Below are 23,947 nucleotides of genomic sequence, written 5' to 3' on the forward strand. Positions count from 1 at the left end.
AAAAAAAGAAAAAAAAAAAAAATATATATATATATATATATATATATAGGGAGAGAGAGAGAGAGAGCCTTTGTAAGATTATTTTGCTTGCCATCTTAATGCAGCATTTGCAATTCAGAGCAAAGCAATTCTGACTTATAAGCTTGAATACTTGCCCATTTTTCCTCAAGACTCTTAAGTTATTAATGCTTTCTTTTTTTTATTAAGTAGGATATATTTTATTTGTCAAGGTCATATCTGTTCATTTTCTGTCACAATCCTGGAAGCAAGTTGATTTCTAGAGTTTAATTAATTATTTTACTTTTTATTTTAATTAGGAGTATGCTGTGAACTGCCATGTTATCACCTGGGAGAGGATTATCAGCCACTTTGATATATTTGCATTTGGACATTTCTGGGGCTGGGCCATGAAGGCCTTGTTGATCCGTAGTTATGGTCTCTGCTGGACAATCAGTATTACCTGGGAGCTAACTGAGGTAAGAAAGAGGGCACGGGCTTACCCAGACTACACTGTGTGTACAGTTTATACATAGGAAGAAGATAGTCTGTCAGTTAACAGTCAATCCATTCTCCTGCCTCTGTGGTTCAAACGGTATTTAAACCATCCTAAAAGAATGTTTTATACCTTTGTTTAAAAGAAACAATAAAGCACCTTTTTGTTAACTTAACAAAGTGTGCCTATATCCCACAAGTCTTAAAGAGAAACAAAAAGAATGAAGTTAAAATTCCAAGTACAATAAATGGGAATGAGATCTGCTTAGAATTCAGTAGATCAGTTGACCCACTAACTAGCTTCCAGTTCAAGATAATAGAATTGAGTGTTCAGGATTGCAAGAGCATCCAGACATTTTGTAGCTGAAAATTGATTCCCAGTGTAACTTCTAATATATAAGTAATCAAAAGTTTGATGCATATAGTTAATGGGAGATATACGGTCTTGAAAAGCTATTAGCAAAATGAAAGTTTAGGAATGAATTTATTTTTCTATTATATTATTTTCAGTTTATCATTCCCTGAGAACAAAATTTGGCCACATGCACAGTATATTTCTCGGTGCTAGTCATTGACCTGACCCCAACTCAGAGAAGTGTGCCAGTTAGGTATAGCTTTTGCCAATATGTCTCTCTCAGTTCTGGAGGCTATTAGTCCAAGATCAAGTTGTCAGCAGGGTTGTTTCCTTCTGAAGATTGTATTGGAGAATGTTCCAGGCCTCTTCCCTATCTTCTTGAGATTTACTGGCAGTCTTTGTTGTTCCTTGGCTTGTTGACACATCGCTCCTTTATATTCACATAGCATTCTTCCTATATGTGTCTGATTTTTCGTAAGGACATCAGTCATATTGGATTAGGGGTTCATTGTACTCCAGTATGACCTCCTCTTAACTAAGTACCTCTGCAATGACTATTTCCAAATAAGCTTTTGTAGTTTGAGGTATTGGGGGTTAGGATCTCCACAAAGGAATTTTGAGTGGACACAACTTGATCCATTTGTGATAGTGCCCAATACTTTACATATGTCATCATAAATTCTCACAATAAATCAGGGACAACAGTGCATATGTATTTTCATTGGACAGATGAAGGAAATAGAGCTCAGAGCCTTGCTTCCTTACGTGAGGCAGGATCAGATTTCTGCCCACATTCCTGTCATTATACCATGTTGCACCTCTGGATTTGAGCTATCTTCATAACCCAGCCACTGCACAGCCTTGTGTAGGTACCTGGCCTTTCTCAGCCTCCCTGGCTTCCTCCTCACATGGCAGACTGGACATTCTGTTGCATCTTCTTTCCTACTCCTGGCACCTGTAGTCCTCAAGTCCTCTAGATGCTTCTAAATGCCCATACAGTCCATCAAAGTCTTTTGAGAGCTCTGCTCCTACTTGTCTCTAATTCATCATTATCTCTCATTTGAATTGCTCGTCTCTCCCTTCACAGTATTTATTCCCAAGTATTCCTTTTCAGACTCCACTGGATAAGGTCTCTCCCCTACTCAGATCTCTTTAGTGTTTGTGTGCGACTCTTAAAACAGAATCCAAACCTCTGACCTTGTCTACAATGCCCAAGGTTCACCGCCCTCTGCCTGCAGCCCAAGTCTCATTTAGCCTCTCTAGAGCCCTTCTCCCATCTCTTCCCTCCCTTCCCTGCCCCTCTACCTGCTAACCAGCTGTCTCCTGGGCTCAGCTCCAGAAGCCTTTCCTGCCCCTCCACTACATGCCATCTTTATACAGTGAGAAAAAAAGCGCCTGGCCCTTCTCCTTAGAAACATTGGTCCCATGTCAGATACTTGATAAGTATCTCTTTTCTGCTGAGTGTGTGCCTCAAGAGGGCAGGACCTATGTCTACGTATTCCAGACTCATGGACTTTGCCTTACACACAGCAGATGCCCCAAAAATCTACCGTGAGGAGGGAGTATTGACCCCTCCAGCTCCCTGGACTTAGATCTCTTGGACACCCATCTCACCCAAAATCTGGTACCTTCCAGGAAAGATCCTCAGGCTGAAGGATGTCCCTCACAGTCCACTCCCTTGCATAGGTTTGTTTCAACAAATACATATCATTGGCTTTTGCTGAAGTTCCTGTCTTCTCCAGCTAAGGGCAAGAATTAAGCGTCCTTCTCATGGCTTAGGACCTAGGAATACATTTCAGGGATAGTGCCAGGCCCACACGGGGTAAGAATGCAGCCACAAGCCATCACATGCAGTAGCTGTTCTGTACCTTCTGGGCAGCAGGCACATTCAAGAGAAAAACTCCTCATATTTATATATTGTTTATAGCTTACAAAATGTTTTGATGAATACTATTTTATCTTTGCAGTATTTATTATATTACTTCAAAGGTTTATAATTACAAGGTTGGCTCTTTCCAAAGAACTCCCAGGCATTGTGTTTATAATTTCACATTCTTAAATCCAGCCTTAACACAGCAGGGTGTGCTATTCTGGACACAGCTGATATGCCCTTTGTTTTGGACAAAACAGATTCCAAGAGACTTCTGTTCCACTCTTGATCTCACTGTTTCCCCATCCTGGAATGTTCCCCATTTCTTGAAATCAGTCCATTTTTGTCCTTAATGTTCCCATTCCAGTATGTCTTTCTTCCAGAAAACTTCTCAAGTTGCCCTCAGTCAGAACAAATCTCGGTTTTTCTCCTACTGTGCTCTATTCATGTCATCATTGTAACCTTTGTCTCGGTCCACCATATTTTGTGGTTCTGGTTATCCAGATAAACGTCCAACTCCTTGCCTTAAGATCAAGACCCTTGAATTCCTTTCTCTCACCACCTTGTACATCATGGGCACTGTGAATCAGCTAGTGTGAGATTTCCTGTTAAGCTATACTTGTATGCTTCTTACATCATGTCATCAAGATCTAACCTTTCTGCTTTTACAGTTTATTTACTGTTGTGCCTAAATATTTATGGGATATTTTTGAAACATACAACTTGAGTTCTCAAGCTGCTAATTTTAAGAATGATGCCAATGTTCTGTTGTCAGGTGTGAAATCTTTTCTCTCCTTTTCTCCTCTAAGATCCTTGTTGTGTTGTCTATTGCCAAGGTAATTCATTGGTAGTACTTTTCAAGAAAAAAAGCCCTATGCCGAAGAAAAAGACTGGTTAAATTTTTTTTCAAACCATCTGCAATATTAAAAACAAGAACCAACTGGTCGCAGTGGCTCATGCTTATTATCTCAACACTTTGGGAGGCCGAGGTAGGAGGATAGCTTGAGCCTTGGAGTTTGAGACCAGCCTAGGCAATATAGTGAGACCTTGTCTTTACAAAAATTTTAAAAATTAGCCAGGTGTGGTGGCATGTGCCTGTAGTCTCAGTTGCTCAGGAGGGTGAGTATGGTGGATCGCTTCAGCCTAGGATTTCAAGGATAAGGTGAGCCATGATCATAGCACTGGACTCCAGCCTGAGTGACAGAGGGAGAGTCCGACTCAAAAAAAAAAACAAAAAAAAACCAGATTGTAGACTTTGTTTCTTTTTGTTAATATAGTAGGAAAAAATGAAATGTCAACAACTTTTTCTCATGTTTTTCTGCATTCTAATTTCTAATGTATCTTTCTGCATAGTGCCCCAGTTTTGTTTATTTTTCCAACCATCGGCTCTTGTGTTTCTCAGCTTTTCTTCATGCATCTCCTGCCCAATTTTGCTGAGTGCTGGTGGGATCAAGTCATTCTGGATATCCTGCTGTGCAATGGTGGTGGCATTTGGCTGGGCATGGTCGTTTGCCGGTTTTTAGAGATGAGGACTTACCACTGGGCAAGCTTCAAGTGAGTCACCTTCCTTTTGGACATTAGTCACAGTTTTTCATAACGTATATTTAAGTGCTTTAGGTGGATCAACTTTAACATGGCCTGATGGATGATAGGGAATTCCATGTTAATAATTGAAACTCATAAATGATTATAAACCTAATTTCAAGCTTTTGTCCAGAAAATGCTAAATCATCTGAGTTTTTCTTTCTCACCCCAGATATTCAGAGGGTCCTAGCACCACCCTCTCGAGTGAAAATATCCCTTAAATGCATCCCCTTTTTTTTTATCCCTGCTGTCTCCATCTGCATTCAGATGCCCATCACTGGGTTAATTAGTCCTCTGTTCCCAGGTAACCCCTCCAAACTTTCCTACATCATTGCTTGAGCAATCTTTTTAAGAACAGCAACCAGATGTGGTGGTTCATATCTGTAATCCCTCACTTTGAGAGGCTAGGTGAGAGGGCTGCTTGATCCCAGGAATTCAAGACCAGTCTCTACAAAAAATTAGCTGGTTGTGGTGGCTCACACTTCTAGTCCCAGCTACTCAGGAGGCTGAGGCCAGGAGGTCAAGGATGTGGTGATTATGCCACTGCACTCCTGCCGGGGTGACACAGTAAGATCCCAACTCAAACAAAACAAAACAAAAAGAACATCAGACAGAATCCTCAGGTCATTCCTGTATTCCTGTCCTGTGATGGCTTCTCATGGCTTAGGATGAATTGTACATCTGTGAGATCGTCAGGGGAGAGCCTTTCCCTGCATTCTCCCAGGCACCCAAGGTTCTGTGTTCGTGCACATGCTCCCTTCTCTACCTGGGATTTGACCCATGTACTCATGGGCCAGGCTGATGCCCCTGTTCTTTGCTGACTCAGCTCACTTGTTACCTCTTCAGGAAGTTCTCTAAATTTCAGTTGTGTGCCCTCCTCTGTGCTGCCATGGAGTACAGTCACACCGCCATCATTACTTTATCCTGCTCAGATAAACTTGCCTCTCAATTTGTGGCAGGAACCATGCCATCGATGAGGAAGGAAAGAGCAACAGTAGTGATCATGAAAGTAGTAGTTGCCTTGATTGTGTTAAAAACTTTGTTTTATAGAACAAAATGTGAGCATTTTCTTACATCATTAAATACTATTTTAAAACATAATTTTAAAAGTCTTCTTTTATATTGCAACATATGAATAAACCATAAAATATTTAACCAATTCCATTTATGGCCATTTACTTGTTTCAAAGTTCTGGCTTTTAGTAAGAAGACTATAATGAACGTTCTTAGACACAATCTTAGCGTACTTGTCTGGGTTTGTTTTTGTTTGGTAAATAAATTCTATCCATTTCAGTGTTTCTTTGAATTTCATTTTTAAACTTTGTCATTTTTACCTCACATAAATTGTATAATACTGGATTTTTAGTCTACTTCCATTGGATATTCTCTTTCATTAGTACTTTCTATAGATTATGGCTATTAACACTTTGTCATTATTGTAATTCCATTTTTCATTTTGTCACCCCCCCCTTTTAAATTTTGTTTGTGGTAAATTTTTCATTTATACTTCAAAAATATTTTCAATTTTTTATTCAGGTAAATATTAACCTGTATTTTCTTCTAGCTCTTTAATGGTTTTACTAGAAGTTACTTGTTTAGTTTATCTCAAATTTATTTTGGTATATGATGTGAGGGAGGGATTTCACAGTGTTTTTACCATTGATTAACCAATTTTCCCTATCCCTTTTGTTAATAATTCTTTCTTTGGCCACTGATTTGAAAGGACACTTTTAAATATATTTAAGGTTGTATTTGATCTAACAAAAACCATAGCCGTGCTCCAAGTACTGCTCTGAGCAAGCTTTCTAAGCAATATCTCATTTGAGCCCTACGCCAGTACTGGGGTAAACACTTATTCTCTTCATTTTAGGGATGAAGATACTGAAAGTAAGGTTTAGTGATTTGTCTAAAGACATAACAGCTAGCAGAACAGTCACACTGCCATCATTACTTTATCCTGCTCAGATTCTGAATTTGCACCAGGAAGTTTGAATTTGCACCAGGATGTTTGATTCCTTAAACTCTGCCCCAGTACTTTCTCGTTTTCTTACATTTATGCTTCAAATTCAACTTCAGAATTATTTTGTCAGGTTGCCAAGGCATAAGCCCAACCAATAAACCAAAAATCCTGTTGCTGCTTTTAAGTCACATTAAATGTGCAAGTGAATATAGATTAGCTTAGGTGAGTTAGCCTTTTTACTATATTAAATATTCTGGTTCATGATCATATAACATCTCTATTCCATCTTTTTCTAGGTCTTTCCAGGCACTTTTTAAATTTTATTTTTTATTTTTCTTTAAATACTTTTTTGAGTTAGAATCTCCTTCTGTTACCCAGGCTCAAGTGCAGTGGCATGATCACAACTCACTACAGCCTCAACCTTCTGGGTTCAGGCAATCCTTCCACCTCAGCCTCCCAAGTATCTTGGACTACAGGTGTGTGCCCCCATGCCCAGATAATTTTTTGATTTTTTTATAGAGACGAAGTCTCGCTATGTTGCTTAGGCTTATCTTGAACTCCTGGGCTCAAGCAGTCCTCCTGCCTTGGCCTCCCAAAATGCTGGGATTACAGGCATAAGTCACCACACCCATCTTTTTTTTTTTGGTATTTTAAAAATACAGGTCCTTCTTAGTTCTTGTTTATTTTGGGATAGTTTTTCTTTTTTGTTTCTGTTGTGCTGCAGATCTTTATGCTGTGATATTTTCTCAGTATGAGCTTTTTTTGATGGGTAGGTGGGTGGATGAACGAACAGCCCACTCTCCCTCTCCCATTCACACAGGGCCTGACTGGTTGGTGCTGTGCCTTCAGCACTGAGCACGATGTCTGAGACATAAAGTTCCATGATATAATGATCCATTGAATCAAAGACTCTCTACCAGTTCTTAAATGGTATCCATCTTGGACTTCCACTTGTGGACTAGTAAGAGAGGACTAGAATCTACCATCTCTGCTGCTGAGTCTGCATCAGCCATTTGCTGTCCCTAAGTGTAAATGTTCTCATTTGTTAAATGTGGGACCATTTGTTTCTTCCATGGGGGCATGAAACTTTCAGTTGAGTGATTTCTAGGATGAAAACTAAGAAAGGTTATATATCCCTGTTTATCAATCCAAACTGTTCATTTTTCTGGGGTAGAAATAAGGTAAAGAAATGTGGGTATCTCAAGAATATGAAGTAGGTGCTGTTTTTCCTGGTGGGTGAGAATAGTCTCCTTGCTGTGCTGTGCCTGTCATCAGTGAAATTCCCCATCGAGTATTCTTCTGTCTCCTGCTTCACCTGTGAATACAGAGACCTTTGAATGGCTATTCAAATAAAAAGCAATCATGTGCTCCAAGCATTTGTTATAAAATCATCAACGCACAGCCTTCTGTCTTGTTTGTTTTCCTCACCCCACCCCCTTCCATATCTCTTTGGATTTTCACTGGAGCCATTCTCTTCCTACAGGGACATTCATACCACCACCGGGAAAATCAAGAGAGCTGTACTGCAGTTCACTCCTGCTAGCTGGACCTACGTTCGATGGTTTGACCCCAAATCTTCTTTTCAGAGAGTGGCTGGAATATACCTTTTCATGATCATCTGGCAGGTATTTTTTGCAGATGCCCAGAAGTAGAGGAAAAACAAAAACCAAAATAAAAACCTTCCAGGAATTGAGAATTAATATTAGTTTACATTGCTTGCCAGCTAGATACTTTAGAAAGTATAATATTCTGCAGCTGGCATGTAGAATAATTAAGCAAAGTGATGTTATCATGCCTAAGGTCTTGCTTTGTCATGAAGACATTTTCAAATATGGATCTTTGAACTACAAATTGGAAACAGACTCGGTTCTCTGAAAAAAGTCATGTTTAGCATTCATCATCCAATGCATTAGACACTGGATTGCTTTTTAGAATGTTTGTTTTTAAGACCAAAGGACCCCATCTATTTTCTGAAAATGTTTTGAACATACCAGTTAGCTCTAGTTGTAGAATTTCTATTTAAGGAATATATGCTTATGGCTTAGCACAATGTTCAGGGTGACTGATTTCTCCTTCTTTTTTCAGCTGACTGAGTTGAATACCTTCTTCTTGAAGCATATCTTCGTGTTCCAAGCCAGCCATCCATTAAGTTGGGGTCGAATTCTTTTTATTGGTGGTATCACGGCACCCACAGTGAGGTAATTCTGCACAAGCCTGACTGTCATTTGAGGACATTAACCTGCTTTATATTGTCCTGTTTAACATAAGGGAAGTCACATAAGATAGCAGATTTTCCATGAAAATATCATTCTAAGGAATTATACATTCAGAATATGAAGAAAACGTTTTGCTCTCAGACCTCAGTAACATAAATGGGGTTTAAAAAAAGAAAATGAATAATCAATACCACACCAATAGTATTGTCCATTATTTTCAAATCCCTTTACAGTCTTTCATTGCTGGTCTTTTTTTTCCTCCTATAACATCATGTTAGAAAAAATTAGTAGCAGTGAAACTGAGTTTTTAAAAAATGAGATTATTTGAAAATATAAAAGTTCCTATAGTAGACTGAAGTCATAAATGAGATTTTATTAGCTTCGTCAGATCCAATTAAATTAATTTCCCTTTACAAATGTCCTTCCTGGCCAGGTATGGTGGCTCACACCTATAATCCCAGCACTTTGGGAGGCTGAGGTGGCAGGATCACTTGAGCCCAGGAGTTCAAGACCAGTCTAGGCAACATAGCAAGACCTTGTCTACAAAAATAAAATAAAAATGACAGGTGTGGTGGTATATATCTGTAGTCCCAGCTACTTGGGAGTCTGAGGCAGGAGGATCACATAAGCCAAGGAATTTGAGGCTGTGGTGGGTTGTGATTTTGCCAGTACACTCCAGCCTGGGCAACAGAGTAAGACCCTGACTCAAAAAAAAAAATAATACACACACAAACACACACATATGTGTGTGTGTAATATATATATATAATATTTATTTTAAAATATATGTATATCACCTGGTTTTATGTAGGACTGTAGAGATGAGGCTCATTCAGAGACCCTATCCCTCACAGGTAAATGAAGTTCAAAGCAGACATTTTTATTTGTTTCACTTCCTATATAGAAAGGCATCTGGGCTTTATAACTAATATGAAGTACTAGTATGGATCAGTAGCAATGCCAAAGATCCAAATATAGACTAACCAATTAAATGAGTCAGCTCTTCAGAAGCTCTAGGATTGCTTAGTTCACCATTTTTAATTGGCTTGCAAACCACACAGGCAGAGGACCTCACTTGCCAAGGAGAGTTTCACGTTGATCAGATGTTTCCAGCCAGCACCTCTTCTTATCATCATTCATTATTACCAAAAGAAAAAAATATCCCCAGATCCTGGATTGAACAATCCAAATAATACATGCCTGAGTCCTGTGGAGTTAAGACTAAAAATTTCATCTCTTTTTAGTATGACTCCAGCAGGACAGGAACAGTTGGTAAGTCAGCAGCCCTTTGAAATGAATCCACCAGTAGTTTATTGAAATCATTATCTCATAAATGTTGTGTTATCTCCATGGTTTGGAGTCCCCATATAAAGTGTAGTTAAATTTGAGACACTACAGTTATTTTCAGGAAAAATTAGCAGCAATTCCTTCATAAAATTAAGAACAATCAACAAAGTAAGAGCAAAAAGAAATCTCTTCTTATAGAACAAAATAGCAAATCACATAATATTTATCATGAAATTTCAGTAGTGTTAAACATTCCAAAATAAAAACTAGAGACTATAAATCCAGTGTTCTGCGCTGTTGAGAGATCCTCAAAATTTTGCCAAACCTTATGGATTTCTTCACAATTCTTTTTCTTTAAAAGTCAGCCACTTTCTTAGACTCTTGACTCTTAGACTGCTTGAGGTGGTTCCCACATAAGAAGGTTTTTAGGCAAGTTATTTGGAAAGATGGATGTGCTCTAGTGAATTTTAACACAGCCACCTCAGTTAGCAAAGGCCAGGCCCCAAAAGGAGAGAGAGCTTATAGGCTTTAGGATAAATGGTACATATCATAATTCCATTTTTTCCCTTTTTGATTAGAATTTCACACGAGTCTGTTTTGAGAACATACTCGAGTGAACATTCTTTTAATCTGACAATACGAAGTGTAATAAGGCCAGGCGAGGTGACTCATACCTGTAATCCCTGCACTTTGGGAGGCCAAAGCAAGAGGATTGCCTGAGCCCAGGAGTTCGAGACCAACAAGACAACTTCGTGAAACATTGTCTCTACAATTAAAAAGTGTGATGTGATGGTGCATGCCTATAGTTCCAGCTACTTGGAAGGCTGAGGTAGAAGGATCGCCTGAGTCCAGCAGGCTGAGGCTGTGGTAGCTGTGAGCATGCCACTGCACTCCAGCCTGGGTGACAGAGTGAAACCCTGACACAAAAAAAATAAAAATAAAAAAGTGCAGTAAAAGAAGATGGAGGCATCCAGAGGGTAAAGTAGCTGAACTGGAAAAGGCAAATCAGGTAATGACAATGTGAAGTTAGAGGAAATCTTACATTCTTTATAACTAGCATTTGTCACTCTGGTCTCTGGGATGAGGAGGTGATAGTTCATGGATGAGCTTTAGGTATCGGTGAACCCTCTGGAGTTTTATGCAAAATTTTGTGCCTTTATCATAACTTTCCTCAAATCCTCAAAGAAGTCTGTGACCCCACAAAAATGAGCTCCTCTTTCAGATGCTACTCCTGAAAAGAGGGATTGATTTTGGGATACTTAGGAGACTGAACCATGCTGTCACTTATGGGAGTCAGCCACCATGTGTGGCTATTGATCACTGGAAATGTGGCCAGTCCACGTTGAAATGTGGTGTATGTATAAACGGCACACCAGATCTTGAACAGTTGAGGCCAAAGAATATAAAATGCCTCATTGTAATGTTTTAATCGTATCAGTTCAAATAATGGTTTAAATAACATTATTTACATGACTTTTATCTCTCCCTTCTTACTTTTTGAACATGGCTACTAGAAAATTTCAAATTGCATTTATGGCTTGTATTATATTTCTGTTGGATAGTGCTGTTCTGAGCCTTTCAATTCTACATCATTGCCTGTTTTTTCTGATCTTGTCAGTAACATGTAAAGTCATTGACATTCAGGGACAATGAGGTACAGCTGGGGTCCTGTTCTTGTTTCTGAAAGCCAAAATAAATGGATTTCTTGCCTGATTGCAACCAGCAATCTTTGTCTTGGAGAGAGCCAGAGGGGATAATTACTGGAATCACATCCACAGAGCTAGAGACTGGAGCACCTCCATGAGGCTGCTTTGACTCAGGGTTGTGGGAGTCTAGTCACTGAATTGAGACTGGCTTTGCCAATGATCTGGCTCTTTTTTTTTTTTAAAGGCTAGTCAAGTGAAGCAGTGGGGATGGAAAAGGAACAAAGGAATCTAACTGGTTGTGATCAGTTGTAAACACTGCTGAACTCAGGACCAGCCAGTAATCTGGCTCTTGTAAACTGTGTTCCCCTCCCTCTGATCTAACCCGAATTCTGAATCTCTTACGGGAATGTTTTAATAGGCACTGACTTTCTATTCCCTTGAATAGAACTAGACCAGACAGCTCAAGTACATGGGACAAGACAGGGCGTTTTTTATACTCACTCTGTCAAAGTGATTTAATTATGTATTGACTTATTGGTCTTCCAGCAGCTCTCAATGAATTTCAACTTTGTTCTTTCAGACAGTACTACGCTTATCTCACCGACACACAGTGCAAACGCGTAGGAACACAGTGCTGGGTTTTTGGGTGAGTAATCTTGTTATTCAGATTTAAAAACCAGTTTAAAAACCTCAATTTCCTCGGGTATTTCTTACAATGTGTTCAGTGCTTGTCAGTGAAGTATTCCCATGAAGGCAAGTGAAAAAGGTTTGCTGGGTTTTTGTTTGTTTTTTGAGTTGGGTTCTCACTCTGTCACTCATGCTGAAGTGCAGTGGCACAATCACAGCTCATTACAGCTTTGACCTTCTGGACTCCAATGATCCTCCTGCCTCAGTCTCCAAGTGGCTAGGACTATACACATCACCATGCCTGGCTAATATATGCTTCTTATTTTGTAGAGACAAGTTCTCACTATGTTGCCCAGGCTGGTTCTCAAACTCGTGGGCTCAAGCTAGCCTCCCTCCTCAGCCTCCCAAAGTGCTAGAATTATAGGCATGAGCCACCACATCTGGCCTTTTTAAATGTATCTTTTCTTTTCTTTTTTTTTGAGTTGGAGTCTCACTCTGTAGTCCAGGCTGGAGGGCAGTGGCATGCTCCCAGCCACCGCAGCCTCGCCCTGCTGGGCTCTGGCGATCCATCCACCTCAGCCTTCCAAGTAGCTGGAACTACAGGCACGCGCTACCACACCCGGCTAATTTTTTTTTATTTATTGTAGAATGAGGTCTCACCAAGTTGCCCAGGCAGGTCTCGAACCCGCTGGCTCAGGCAGTCCACTCACCTCAGCCTACCAAAGGCGCGGATTACAGGCTGAGCCACCGACCCCGGCTTAAATGTATCTTTTCATCTTCAATATTTCCTGTCCTGATTTAAGTTAAAAATAGTTACTTGGCAAATTATATAGAAACTGATCTCTTTAAAAAACAAAACCAGGAAATCAGAAGATATTTTCCACGTACAAGTCAGAGACCTTGTTTTATGAAATAAAGAGAAAATGGATTGGTTGAATTCCCTGGGAATGTATCTTGAGTTCGGCACATCATCCTGTCCTGGGCTTACCCCACACTCATGTTACTAACACATCATAAGGACCCCTTTAAACAGCCGCTTGCTATATATACTGAGGAAAAAGTTTATTGTTCCAAAAAAAAAACTAACACATAGCAGCATGGTACAATTGTTACAGATCCAAATGCTGTATCTTAATTGACTATTATTTAACTGAATGGAAAGACACCTTAGGTTGTTTAGTTTCATGCCCTTGGTTAAATGTGAGACCCTCTTCAGTATCTCTGGTAAGTTGTTCTTCTACTTAAACATGAGCAACAATTTGCCATCTTGTTTAGCAAGTGAAATTCCAGCAACGTCCAGCAAATCTACATGAAGTTCAGTTCCTAAGGAAGCTTAGATTCAAGACTTAATCTAGGTTCTAAATTGAATAAGGCAGTTCATTACAGAAAATTTAAGGAAGTAGAGAAGAAATTACTATCAACGAATTTTTAAACAATAAATTTTTCCAACTAAAAAGTAATACATGCACTTGCTGGACGTAGTGACCCACACCTATAATCCCAGCACTTTGGAAGACTGAGGCAGGAGGATCGCTTGAGGCCAGGAGTTCAAGATATGCAGGGGCAACTGTAGCAAGACCCCATCACTATATAAAACTTAAAAAATTAGCTGGGCATGTGGCACATGTGTGTAGTCCCAGGTACTTGGGAAGCTGAGGTGGGAGGATCGCTTGAGCCAGGAGTTCAAGGATGCAGTGAGCTATGATCGTACCGCTATACTCCTGGGCAACAGAGCCAGACCATGTCTCTTAAAAAAAAAAATGTAATACAGCCATTGCCTTGCTATGCTATGGTCTGGCCATGTGTTCTGTGAGCTATGGCCAGGCCATGTTTTCCTAAGCTTTGGCCCCTTTCCTTCCCTTGGGTAGGTGAATCTCCTCCCTCTCTCTCTCTCTGTCTCTCTCCATTCGCCATTGCTTTTTTAAACTCTGGTGTGTCCACATGGCTTTTTGAACTATGGCCACGATGTTTCCTTTGGCTCCCTTCCCTACCTTGGGGAAGTGAATCTTCTCTCTCTTCCCTTTCTCTCTCTAATTTACTTTCTAAATAAGCTATTTTTTCCCAATCTAAAAAAAAAAAGTAAAACATGTGCATTAAAACAAAAACTAAGAAAAGAATACAGAAGAAACTAAAGATCACCCAAAGAAGTCAACCATTCAGAGATAATTGCTATTAATATTTTTATCTCATTTCTTCCAAACATTGTGTGTGTGTGTGTGTGTGTGTGTGTGTCCAGCTCTCATGATGTCCTATAGTTTTAAAGGCTAAAATTGCTGATACTCAGGTTAGATTTAGGCATGTTCCTCCTGACCCCCACAAGACAAAGGGCCATTGTCATTTGTTTCTCATAGAGTCTGTGGTATAAGCTGATTGCAGCTTAAAGGGTGATAAGATGGATTTGCTTTCCTTTGTTTCATGATGGAGCAGAAGGATGAATTCATGTTTCCCAGATCTCTGCTAGATGGAGCAGAGGTGGTTCCCACTTCACGAGTGAGGGCACTGTGTCATAGAAGAAGGGACATGGGCTGTTACTTCTCGAGGTCTGGTCTGAAAAGGAAGTAATTTTGTCTGTATTTGAGCCCTTCTCTCCCACTTCCACATGCATGCTTCCTTCATATTTAAAAGTCCTTGCCAAGGTCTTATTCCACTGTGGAGTAGATCTTTTTCCCACAGAACTGTGTCAATTTACCTGTTGAGGAATAGGAAAAGTGGGTCAGAGAAACAGGTAGGGTTATGACAGAGTTTCTTTCTAATTGGGCAGCCACAAAACACCATCCCCAGGGCAGGAGAAATGGCTAAAGGTACAAAGGGGGACCCAAAAAAACCTGGAACTTATTTATACAAAAGTGTATATTCTTACTTGTTTAAACTTCAGTCACCTTCAAAGTCGTCTCGGTTTGATGCAACACCTATTGAGAAACTTACACTGCTCGAAACAGTTTTTGAACTTGTCAATTTTTATGACTTTTATTGCTTCTTCTGTTTTTTGTTTCACCTCTTCCACATCAGCAAAATATTTTCCGTTGAGGACTTTTTTCATGGGGGAAACAAAAAAATTGCTCAGGACAAGAGCAGGTGAATAGGGAGGGTGGGACATGGGGGTCATGCTGGTTTTTGGTCAAAAATCGCTGATCACTCAGCACAGTATGTGCAGGTGCATTGTCATGGTGGCCTGTTTGCCACAACTAGGTATACTTCTTCCACAAATTGTGACGCAGCCTTCTCAAAACTTCCAGATAAAAACTTGAGTTGACTGTTTGATCTGGAGGAACAAATTCCAAGTGTACTATAAGGAGCCCGCCCTCTGAAAGATAATTGTGATTTTTTGGGGGTCCCCCCTCATACACTACACCAAAGCATGATAGAATCTCCTGCTCCAGAAAGGTGTACCTTGTTGGAAAGGGATTAAAATAAAGTAGAATGTTAAGGAGAGATCATATGGGTGATTTAGTGTGCTTTATTGAGAATTGAGAACTCCCAGAACAATGTGACATCAAGATTAATGAATCTTGTGAGAACCAGTGAACCATGCTGCAACATAACAAATCCCGCTTCATAAATTACACACGGTGGATCCACCTGTGTGTGCACACCAGCAAGAGGTACCCCCTGAACAGTCTACAGGGCCAGGCAGTGAAGGTGAAACAGGCGCCATAGCCTCCAGCTCCTCTGTTGCTAGAGGCCACCGCCTCTCCCACTTCCTCCTCCTCCTCCTCCATTTTGTCTTTATTTTTCTCTATCAAACAGAAAACACTTATATGTCTGGTTTCTTTTCATCACTAGTAGCTACTTTAGGGCTTCCTTTTCACTAGTTTGACTTGACCCCACGACTTGGCAAGATGTGGCGATAGGAGAGGGACCAAGCAGCAATGCCCCTTAGAGTGACATTCCCAAAGTTGCCTTTTGGGAAGCGGGCAGAGAGGGCAAAATTACTTTCAACAGATTTTTAAACAGGATCACCTGTCTGAGGCTTTATTTATTTGTTTGTTTATATTTTTGAGTTGGGGTCTCACTCTGTCACCAGGCTAGAGTGCAGTGGCATAATCATGACTCACCACAGCCTCAATCTCCTGGGCTCAGGCAATCCTTCAACCTCAGCCTCCCAAGGAGCTGGGACTACAGGTATGCACTACCATGTTGGGGTAACTTTTTTTTATGTTTTTAGAGATAAGGTCTCAGTATGTTGCCCAGGCTGGTCTCGAACTCCTGGGCTCAAGCAATCCTCCTGTCTTGGCTTCCCAAAGTTCTGGGATTACATGCTTGAGCCACCGCACCAGGCCAGTGCTCTGTTTTGGGAATGGAGCAGAGAAGGCAAAGGTCAAACAGGACCACCTACTTGAGGTTTCTTTCCCACCATTCCACATCTTTCTCTCCTGAAGGGGGCAAGGTATAAGTGTTATACCTTCCAAGTGTTTGTGTGAATCCTTGCTGATATAGCTAAACATAGACTTACCGTGTCATCCCCAACAGTTGTACATAGATCTGAGCTTTAGGGATTTTACGCTAAAGGTGTGGCACACAGCAGAGAAAGGATCCCATCTGGGAATGGCCGCAGTGTGGAAAAGTCAATTTCTTCTCCATTTAGAAATCACATTATATTCCTTCAGCTCTGTGGGGATGTCAGAGCCAGACTGATGTGAAGAAATTCCCCAGGTGTGCACTTAAGTTATCCTTATCTTTGTCTTTTCCTCACTTCACCCTGATTTTTTTCTTTTTTTGAGTTGAAGTCTCATTCTATCACCCAGGCAGGAGTGCAGCAGCATGCTCACAGCCACTACAGCTTCAACCTACTGGGCTCAGGTGATCTTTCCACCTCAGCCTTTCAAGTAGCTGGAACCACAGGTGTGTACCAGCACACCTGGCTAAATGTTTGATTTGTTGTAGAGATGAGGTCTCACCAAGTTGCCCAGACTGGCCTTAAACCCCTAGGCTCGGGCAATCCTCTCTCCACAAGGTACTGGGATTATAGGCACGAGCCACCACGTCCAGCTTCCACCCTGACTTTATTGAGCTTCTGTGCCACCAAAAAACAGTATTAGCCCAGTTTAAAAAGGAATGATGTTTTATCACCTGGTCTTGAGAGAAAGGTGGTAGCCACAGTAGGCTGGAACGGGAGTGAGCAGTCACTGTTCCTGTTCCTGAGAGATCTTGGGATGGCCCTCATGGGAAGAATGTCTGATGCTGCCCGAGGGCCCAGGACAGCATCCTCCCTCGAAGAGTCTTATGGTCAGAACTACATGTTATCCTGCCCTACTAACGTCCCATTACAATAAGCTCCTACCTCCACTGCTCTGCTGAATTGTTCTCGCCAAGATCCATTCCAAACCATCCTCTTCTTTTATCTTCTGCACTTGCATCTGCTGTCTTGAAATGTTCCTCCTCCTTCTTTGACATCAGTCCTGGATTTCCTCCCTGGCTTTTTGTTCTCAGTTTCCTTTGCTGGCATCCCACTCCTCTCCTCCCTCCCCCCTACAATTTATCATAATTGTGCTATTATTCTTCCAGGCACATAGCCTCAGGCTAACTTTCTTAAGGACACATGCAGCTGTGAAGCACAGGGTCCCTTCTAGGAGGAGGGAGCAAGCTGAGGGGACCAGACTTCTAGAAAGGTCCCTTCAGGGTCACCACTGTCCTGCTGGTATAACTTTACAGCCAGTTCCCCATCTCCCCCTCCTCCCCTAGACTTTTCCTCCTCTCTTTATGCTACTGTTCCCACCTCCTGTGTTCAAGAGCCCCCCACTGGCATTCTAGAGCCTCTAGTGAGTTATAAAGTTTTTGTAGCAGCGGATTCCCTTTTCTCAAATGGCGCCTTGCCCTAGACCCTAATAGATATCTAAACAATTGAATAGAACTCTTCTGGGTATGCCACCCAGGACCCTGTGCCCTCTCCTTTCCTTCCCCCTCACCCCAACGGTTCCTTGGAAGTCAGAAGGTACCAAGGAACAGATACTGCTGAAGTTGGATCTATCTGTCAAGGCCCTGCTCAGCTTTGACTTCCTCTGAAAAGGTATCTTTGCTCTCCCTTGATCAGAACCGGAAGCTCACTCCTGAACTTGGGAAGCCCTTCCTGGCATCCTGTGTGGCTATGTGATCACTGAGTTGCATGGACACAGCCTTTACTGTGCATGTGTGCCCTTATTCAAAGCTCATTTCCTTTATTGGAGGCTGGAGAATGGCTCACTAACCCACCTCTACACTGCCCCAGGAGTGCATCTGGTACAGCTGTGGAGGCAGGGTACATGGGGCATGGCAGCCTGGCCCCTGGCTCCATGGCCGTGGCATTGCAGTGGCGTCTTCGGAACCCAAGAGCAAGCTTGTTGGCAAGCTGAAAATTCTTCCAGAGCTTGGCTCGTACTCTCCATGTTGCAGGAATTTTCAGCTGTGCTGTCAACTTAGATCCTTGAGTTCTTGTCTTACAACCAAGAAAATTAAGGAACACAGACACCAAAGAATGAGTGAAGAAGGAGTTTATTAAGTAACAGAAAGCTCTCAAAAAAAGAGAGGGGACCCAAAATGGGTTATCAGGAATGGGGGAGCACTCTGTTTTTCTCTCTCCTTTCTAGGGGTGTTCTCATTTGCATCTTACTCACCTCTTAATTTCCTAGCTATTTCCTGGTCCCAGCCTTTACTGTGCATGTGTGTGCCCTTATTCAAAGTTACTCCATCTTGATTATTACCTCGAGTACCACAGAAAAGCCCACTCTTGGGTAAAACCACAATGCAACTGTCATGTTTGATGTTATAATAAACTTAGGTCAGGTTAGGACATTTAGTTGAGCTACTGCACCTGCACCCAAAAGGCAAAAAGTCCCATTGAACAAAACATCCTGGCTTAAGAGGATGTTCTTAACCACATTAACCACATTTTCAATTGCTAGTTACATAATGGGTGGTGCAGGGGAATTCCTGCAGGTGTTACTTCTCCTTGAGACTCTTCCTTTCTGTCTGCCTAGTCAGCCTCTAACTATCTCCTTTATCATCCACTCACACACATGAGCCCAAAGCTTTGTGCCTCACATTTCTAAATCAGCCCCGCTTACAGTCTTGTTCCTTCACTGAGAAGCTCCCCACCTTGAGCTCCCAGTATGCTGTCTTTTTTCTGCCTTGTGGAGCTGGTTCTGCAGAGAAGGGGGCTGAGAGTTTGAGGTCAGAAATATCAAGTGCCTGCCCCCAGGCAGAATGTCAGGACACCCAGGTGTTTATCTGCCTTTTAACCTTGCTGAATCAGGATAGGAGTGGGCACAGGCATTAGAGGGAGTGTGGCACTAACTGAACTCAAGACACCATGTGGCCACCTAGCTCTGCCTCAGATAGAGATTTAAACTTAAATTGAGTAAGGGGACGTGTTGCAGAGCTATGCAGAGGCAACCCCCCAGGGATGAGGAAGTAGGTGCTCTCTCTCTCACTGACAGGCTTCATGTAGGCTCCCACTGTGCCCAGGCTTCTGACCTCAGCCTTAAACTAACCGCCATGTGAGTCTTGGTAGAAAAGCAGTGTTAACCTTCTGGCAGGATGCTACCAATTAGGATTTCCTCCAGTAGGATAATGGTGGGGACAGTGACTGGGGGTTAGAGCAGTCCATGTGATTGTTGGGTTTAATGCCCCCTGGTCCCACCAACTTCTCACCGTCTCTGCAGCACCTACCCAGTTTAATGGTGCTCATACCTGGATGAATGCAGTAGCCTCCCTGGTTCTGCTCTTGCATTCTCACAACTGTTCTATTGGGCCACCAGAATGATCTTTTTTTTTATTTTGTATTTTTGAGTTGGAGTCTCACTCTGTCTCTATTTCAATGTATAAGATAAATGTTAAAGAAAAGATGTAAAATGTAAGTTGAATCATGTAAAACCCTCTGCTCCAAACCTTCCAAAGCTCCCTCAGACTAAAAACCAAGCCCAAGGGTGGCCCTCAAGACCCATGTTGCCTAGACCTCAGTTTGGGCCCTTCCCCTCACCCCGGCTCCACCCTACGTCCAGGCCTCAGCTAGTGCTCCTCCGCACCCAGATCATCCCACAGCTGTCTTCCTCACTTCCTCCCAGTCTTTGCTTAGCTGTCACCTTCTCACCAAGATGTGCCCATACACTTGGAAAACAGCTTAGCAGAGACTCTTCAGCACAGGGGAGCAAATCATATCCCAAAGTCGGTAACTTAAAAGCATTGGAAAAAACTTCAGGTCATTATGAAACCAATGAGTGGATCCTAGCCAGTATTATCTTAAAATGAAGTAGAATAGAAAAATATCAGAGTAAGGATATACTTTTGTTTAGTGGTGTGTGTGTGTGTGTGTGTGTGTGTGTGTGTGTGTGTGTGTGTACTGAGTCACAGTGTAAAGTGTATTTATTGCATGGGTCTTAGATCACAAAAGTTTGGGAAACATGGCTTTAGTTTGCTTAACACCATGCATTGGAAAGGGGACTCGAATGTAGTTGAATATTCAGAAGTCTTTCATAATAAACTCAGGGTGTTCTGTCTGTCTTAAGGGTAGATAGTCATACTTATGTCCTGGGCACAATATTTCCTTGTAGGGGTTCTTCAGGAAGTCGCAGCCAAAGATGAAATCATCCTTTATATGCATCCTCATTGTACAGGCTAGAAGTCACAAAAGTGTAACCACCACCTAGGGTTGGTTCACAGTCTAGACTTCAGGATTATTGGGAAAAAGTCTCCTATGTTTCTCTGCCAAAATGATGCTTTCTCACACATGATGTACTTTCTTGGGGGAGAAGGAAGGGGACAGTGATTTGTTTGGTTTGTTTTTTTTTCCTTTTTTAATAGTTTATTTAAAATAAATTAGAGAGAAAATATTTACCTCCCCAACGTGGGGGCAAGCATACATCCTTAACAAAAGATACTCATCCACAAGTTTTAAAAGCAAATTTTGAGAATTTCAAATGGTCAAAAATCTTTCTCCCAAAGCAAGATAAATAAGACTATGTTATTTCCTGGACGCCAGGAGTCAACAGAAGCAATCTCCTTACATTTACTGTTGCTTCCTCTGACTCTTTAAAGATTCAAGCCCAACCACTCTCAAACCTCGATTGGTTAGAACTACAGGAAAAGACAGCCCCAAACTCTCTAAAGATACATTGAGGAAACTTTCTATTGATTTTTCTGTTGAAGTGGCTCTAATTCCAGGCATTTGATTGTTTAGAGCAGCGGTCCCCAACCTTTTTGGCATTGGGGACCAGTTTTGTAGAACACAATTTTTCCATGGTCTGGGGCATGGGGGTTGTTTTGGGATGATTCAAATTGTGTACTTTATTTCTATTATTATTAAATTGTAATATATAATGGAATATTTATACAACTCACCATAATGCAGAATGAGCGGGAGCCCTGAGCTTGTTTTCCTGCAACAAGACAGTCCCATCTGGGGGTGATGGAAGACAGTGATACCCAAAGTGTGTTGCTTATGTCCAGTCTTTTCCATAATCTCATTTTGGTTGCTGTCACTGCAGAAAACCCTGCTTCACAGAGATAGGATGCTGGAAATGAAAGCAGGCTTTTCAGTGCTGATCTGATGGGAGGCAGAGCTCAGGCGGTAATGCAAGAGATAGGGAGTGACTATAAATACAGATGAAGCTTCACTCACTCACCCACCACTCACCTCCTGCTGTGCAGCCTGGTTCCTAACAGGCCACAAACCAGTACCAGCCCATGACCTGAGTGTTGGGGACCCCTGGTTTAGAGCCACCCACACATTTTATGATAGCAGTGGACTTTGTATCTGCCAGTAAGCAGAGGGCCTGAGGGCCTTCTTGACCCTTTCTTGCCTTCTTAGATAACATCTGTGCAAGAACACCAGTCCCTGAATATCCAGATTCCAGTTCTAGAAAGGAACAATGTTCTAAGTAGAGTTGTCTGAAATCAGTATTTTTTTCTTTTTCTTAAAAAGACATGGTCTTGCTCTGTTGCTCAGGCTGGAGTGCAGTGGCTATTCACAGGTGCATAGCTCACTATAACCTCAAACTCTTGGGCTTAAGCAATCCTCCCATCTCAGCCTCCTGAGTAGCTGGGCTATAGGCGTTGCTAACATGCCCGACTGAAATCAGTATTCTTATTCTGTGTTTGGGATTTCATGGCCAACCATATAGTCCTTTCTTCATCCATTCTTATCTCAAAGCTCTGAAACTTTATAAAGTTCTGAATTTTATGTTCTTAAATGAAGATATAGAACACAATATGAGTTTTTTCTTTTTTTGTTGTTTTTCTTTTTTCTTTTTTGAGTTGGAGTCTCACTCTGTCGCCCAGACTGGAGTGCAGTGGCCGCTCCCGGCCACCGCAGCCTCGACTCGCTAGGCTCCGGCGATCCTTCCGCCTCAGCCTTCCAAGTAGCCGGAATTATAGGCATGCGCTACCATGCCCGGCTGATTTTTTTTATTTATTGTAGAGATGAAGTCTCATTGCCCAGGCAGGTCTCGAACCCGTGGGCTCAGGCAATCCACTCATCTCAGCCTCCCAAAGGCGTGGGATTACAGGCTGAGCCACCAAGCCCGGCTTTTTCTTTATTTTTATTGTTTTGAGTTGGAGTCTCACTCTGTCACCCAGGCTGGAGTACAGTGGTACAATCACGGCTCACTGCAGCTTTAATTTCCTGGGCTCAGGAGATCCTTCTACCTTAGCCTTCCAAGTAGCTGGGACTACAGATGTGCACATCGTGCCATGCTAATTTTTTGATTTTTTTATAGAGATGAGGTCTCACTATGTTACCTAGGCTGGTCTCAAACGCCTAAGCTCAAACAGTCCTCTCACCTTGGCCTCCAAAGTGCTAAGATTACATGTGTAAGCCACTGTGTCTGGCCACTTCAATGTTTTCATTAAAGGGGAAAATATGAAGTGTGTGGGTTTTCTTTTTCAACATTTTTGTACTTAGCAAAATTGCCTACAGATCAGGAGAGGGTAAAGGGTTTATATGTAATGCTCAGCAAAAACATTCATAGAAGACTGGAAGGGAATGAGGTTGATGCCTTCTTGTTATTGAAAGATTCCCTCGGAAGGCTCAAACTCACCCTGTGAGTTAGCTTAGGGCAAGTTAGTACCCATGGGTAGAATGTATAAAAGGCAAGTACCAGCCCAAGACAAGGAAAAACTTCCTAACAGCTAAAGAGTTTGGCCAGAGGAATATCCCCCTTGCAAAATGGTAGGCTCCCTGTGCTTGAGAGGGATCCCACAGAGGTAGTGTGACAGGGTACCCCAGAGGGCTATAGAGGTTTGAGCTAGAAGATACCAGGCTCTTCTAGCTATTAAAGTTTATGAGTCAAGATTTTGGTCTGGGAGGAAGAAGGGGTGAAAATATGTTATTATTTCTGAAGAAAGTACAGTTGGCTTGGACAATTTCATTTTGTGGGATACCTGCTACCACTGTTTGGGGTTAAAGTCCTGCCACCAGTTGAACTTTTTGGTTCAATCATGCATATTTTTCGGAATGTATATGCTCTGGTAAGGAGAATTAATGTTTAACCTCTGTTCTGCCTATTAGGGTCATTGGTTTCCTGGAAGCTATTGTTTGCATAAAATTTGGACAAGATCTCTTCTCTAAGACCCAGATACTCTACGTTGTGCTTTGGCTTCTCTGTGTGGTAAGTCATTGCTGTTTTACCCAAAAGTGAGAGCTAAACTCCCAAGGTAGTTCTTAAAAAACATAGAAAACTCTTGTGCCCCAAGATTCCTTAGAAGTTCGTAGAAAGATGTTCTACTTAGTAATAACCCAAGATTGGCCACCAGTCTAAAGGTGAAAAAATAAAACACAGACAGCCACAAAACATCTGCAGCGGGTCATCTTGGTGTGTTCCGATCATATGCCCTCCGCAAGTACACCATATGGGCATTTATTTCACTTGCGGGAATTTGTCTTCACAGTGCTACACATTTAAGAACTGCCGCAAGCCGGGCTCGGTGGCTCAGCCTGTA

The 23,947-nt window shown here is 41.8% G+C and overlaps 1 protein-coding gene across 2 annotated transcripts in view; it reads left to right on the forward strand.

Annotated features, from left to right (window-relative positions):
• PTDSS1 (phosphatidylserine synthase 1) overlaps positions 1-23,947 on the forward strand; it is a 74,773-nt gene that overhangs the window by 37,419 nt on the left and 13,407 nt on the right. For both annotated transcript variants that reach the window (XM_008056222.2, XM_021711431.1), the window contains 6 exons: positions 318-476; positions 4,120-4,271; positions 7,745-7,886; positions 8,347-8,459; positions 11,991-12,056; positions 23,517-23,616. In XM_008056222.2, coding sequence (XP_008054413.1) covers positions 318-476; positions 4,120-4,271; positions 7,745-7,886; positions 8,347-8,459; positions 11,991-12,056; positions 23,517-23,616 — 732 coding nt within the window. The remainder of the gene's footprint in view (positions 1-317; positions 477-4,119; positions 4,272-7,744; positions 7,887-8,346; positions 8,460-11,990; positions 12,057-23,516; positions 23,617-23,947) is intronic.

The sequence above is a fragment of the Carlito syrichta genome, unplaced genomic scaffold (genome assembly GCF_000164805.1).
Source record: "Carlito syrichta isolate Samal-C Ts95f unplaced genomic scaffold, Tarsius_syrichta-2.0.1 Scaffold302287, whole genome shotgun sequence".
NCBI lineage: Eukaryota > Metazoa > Chordata > Mammalia > Primates > Tarsiidae > Carlito > Carlito syrichta.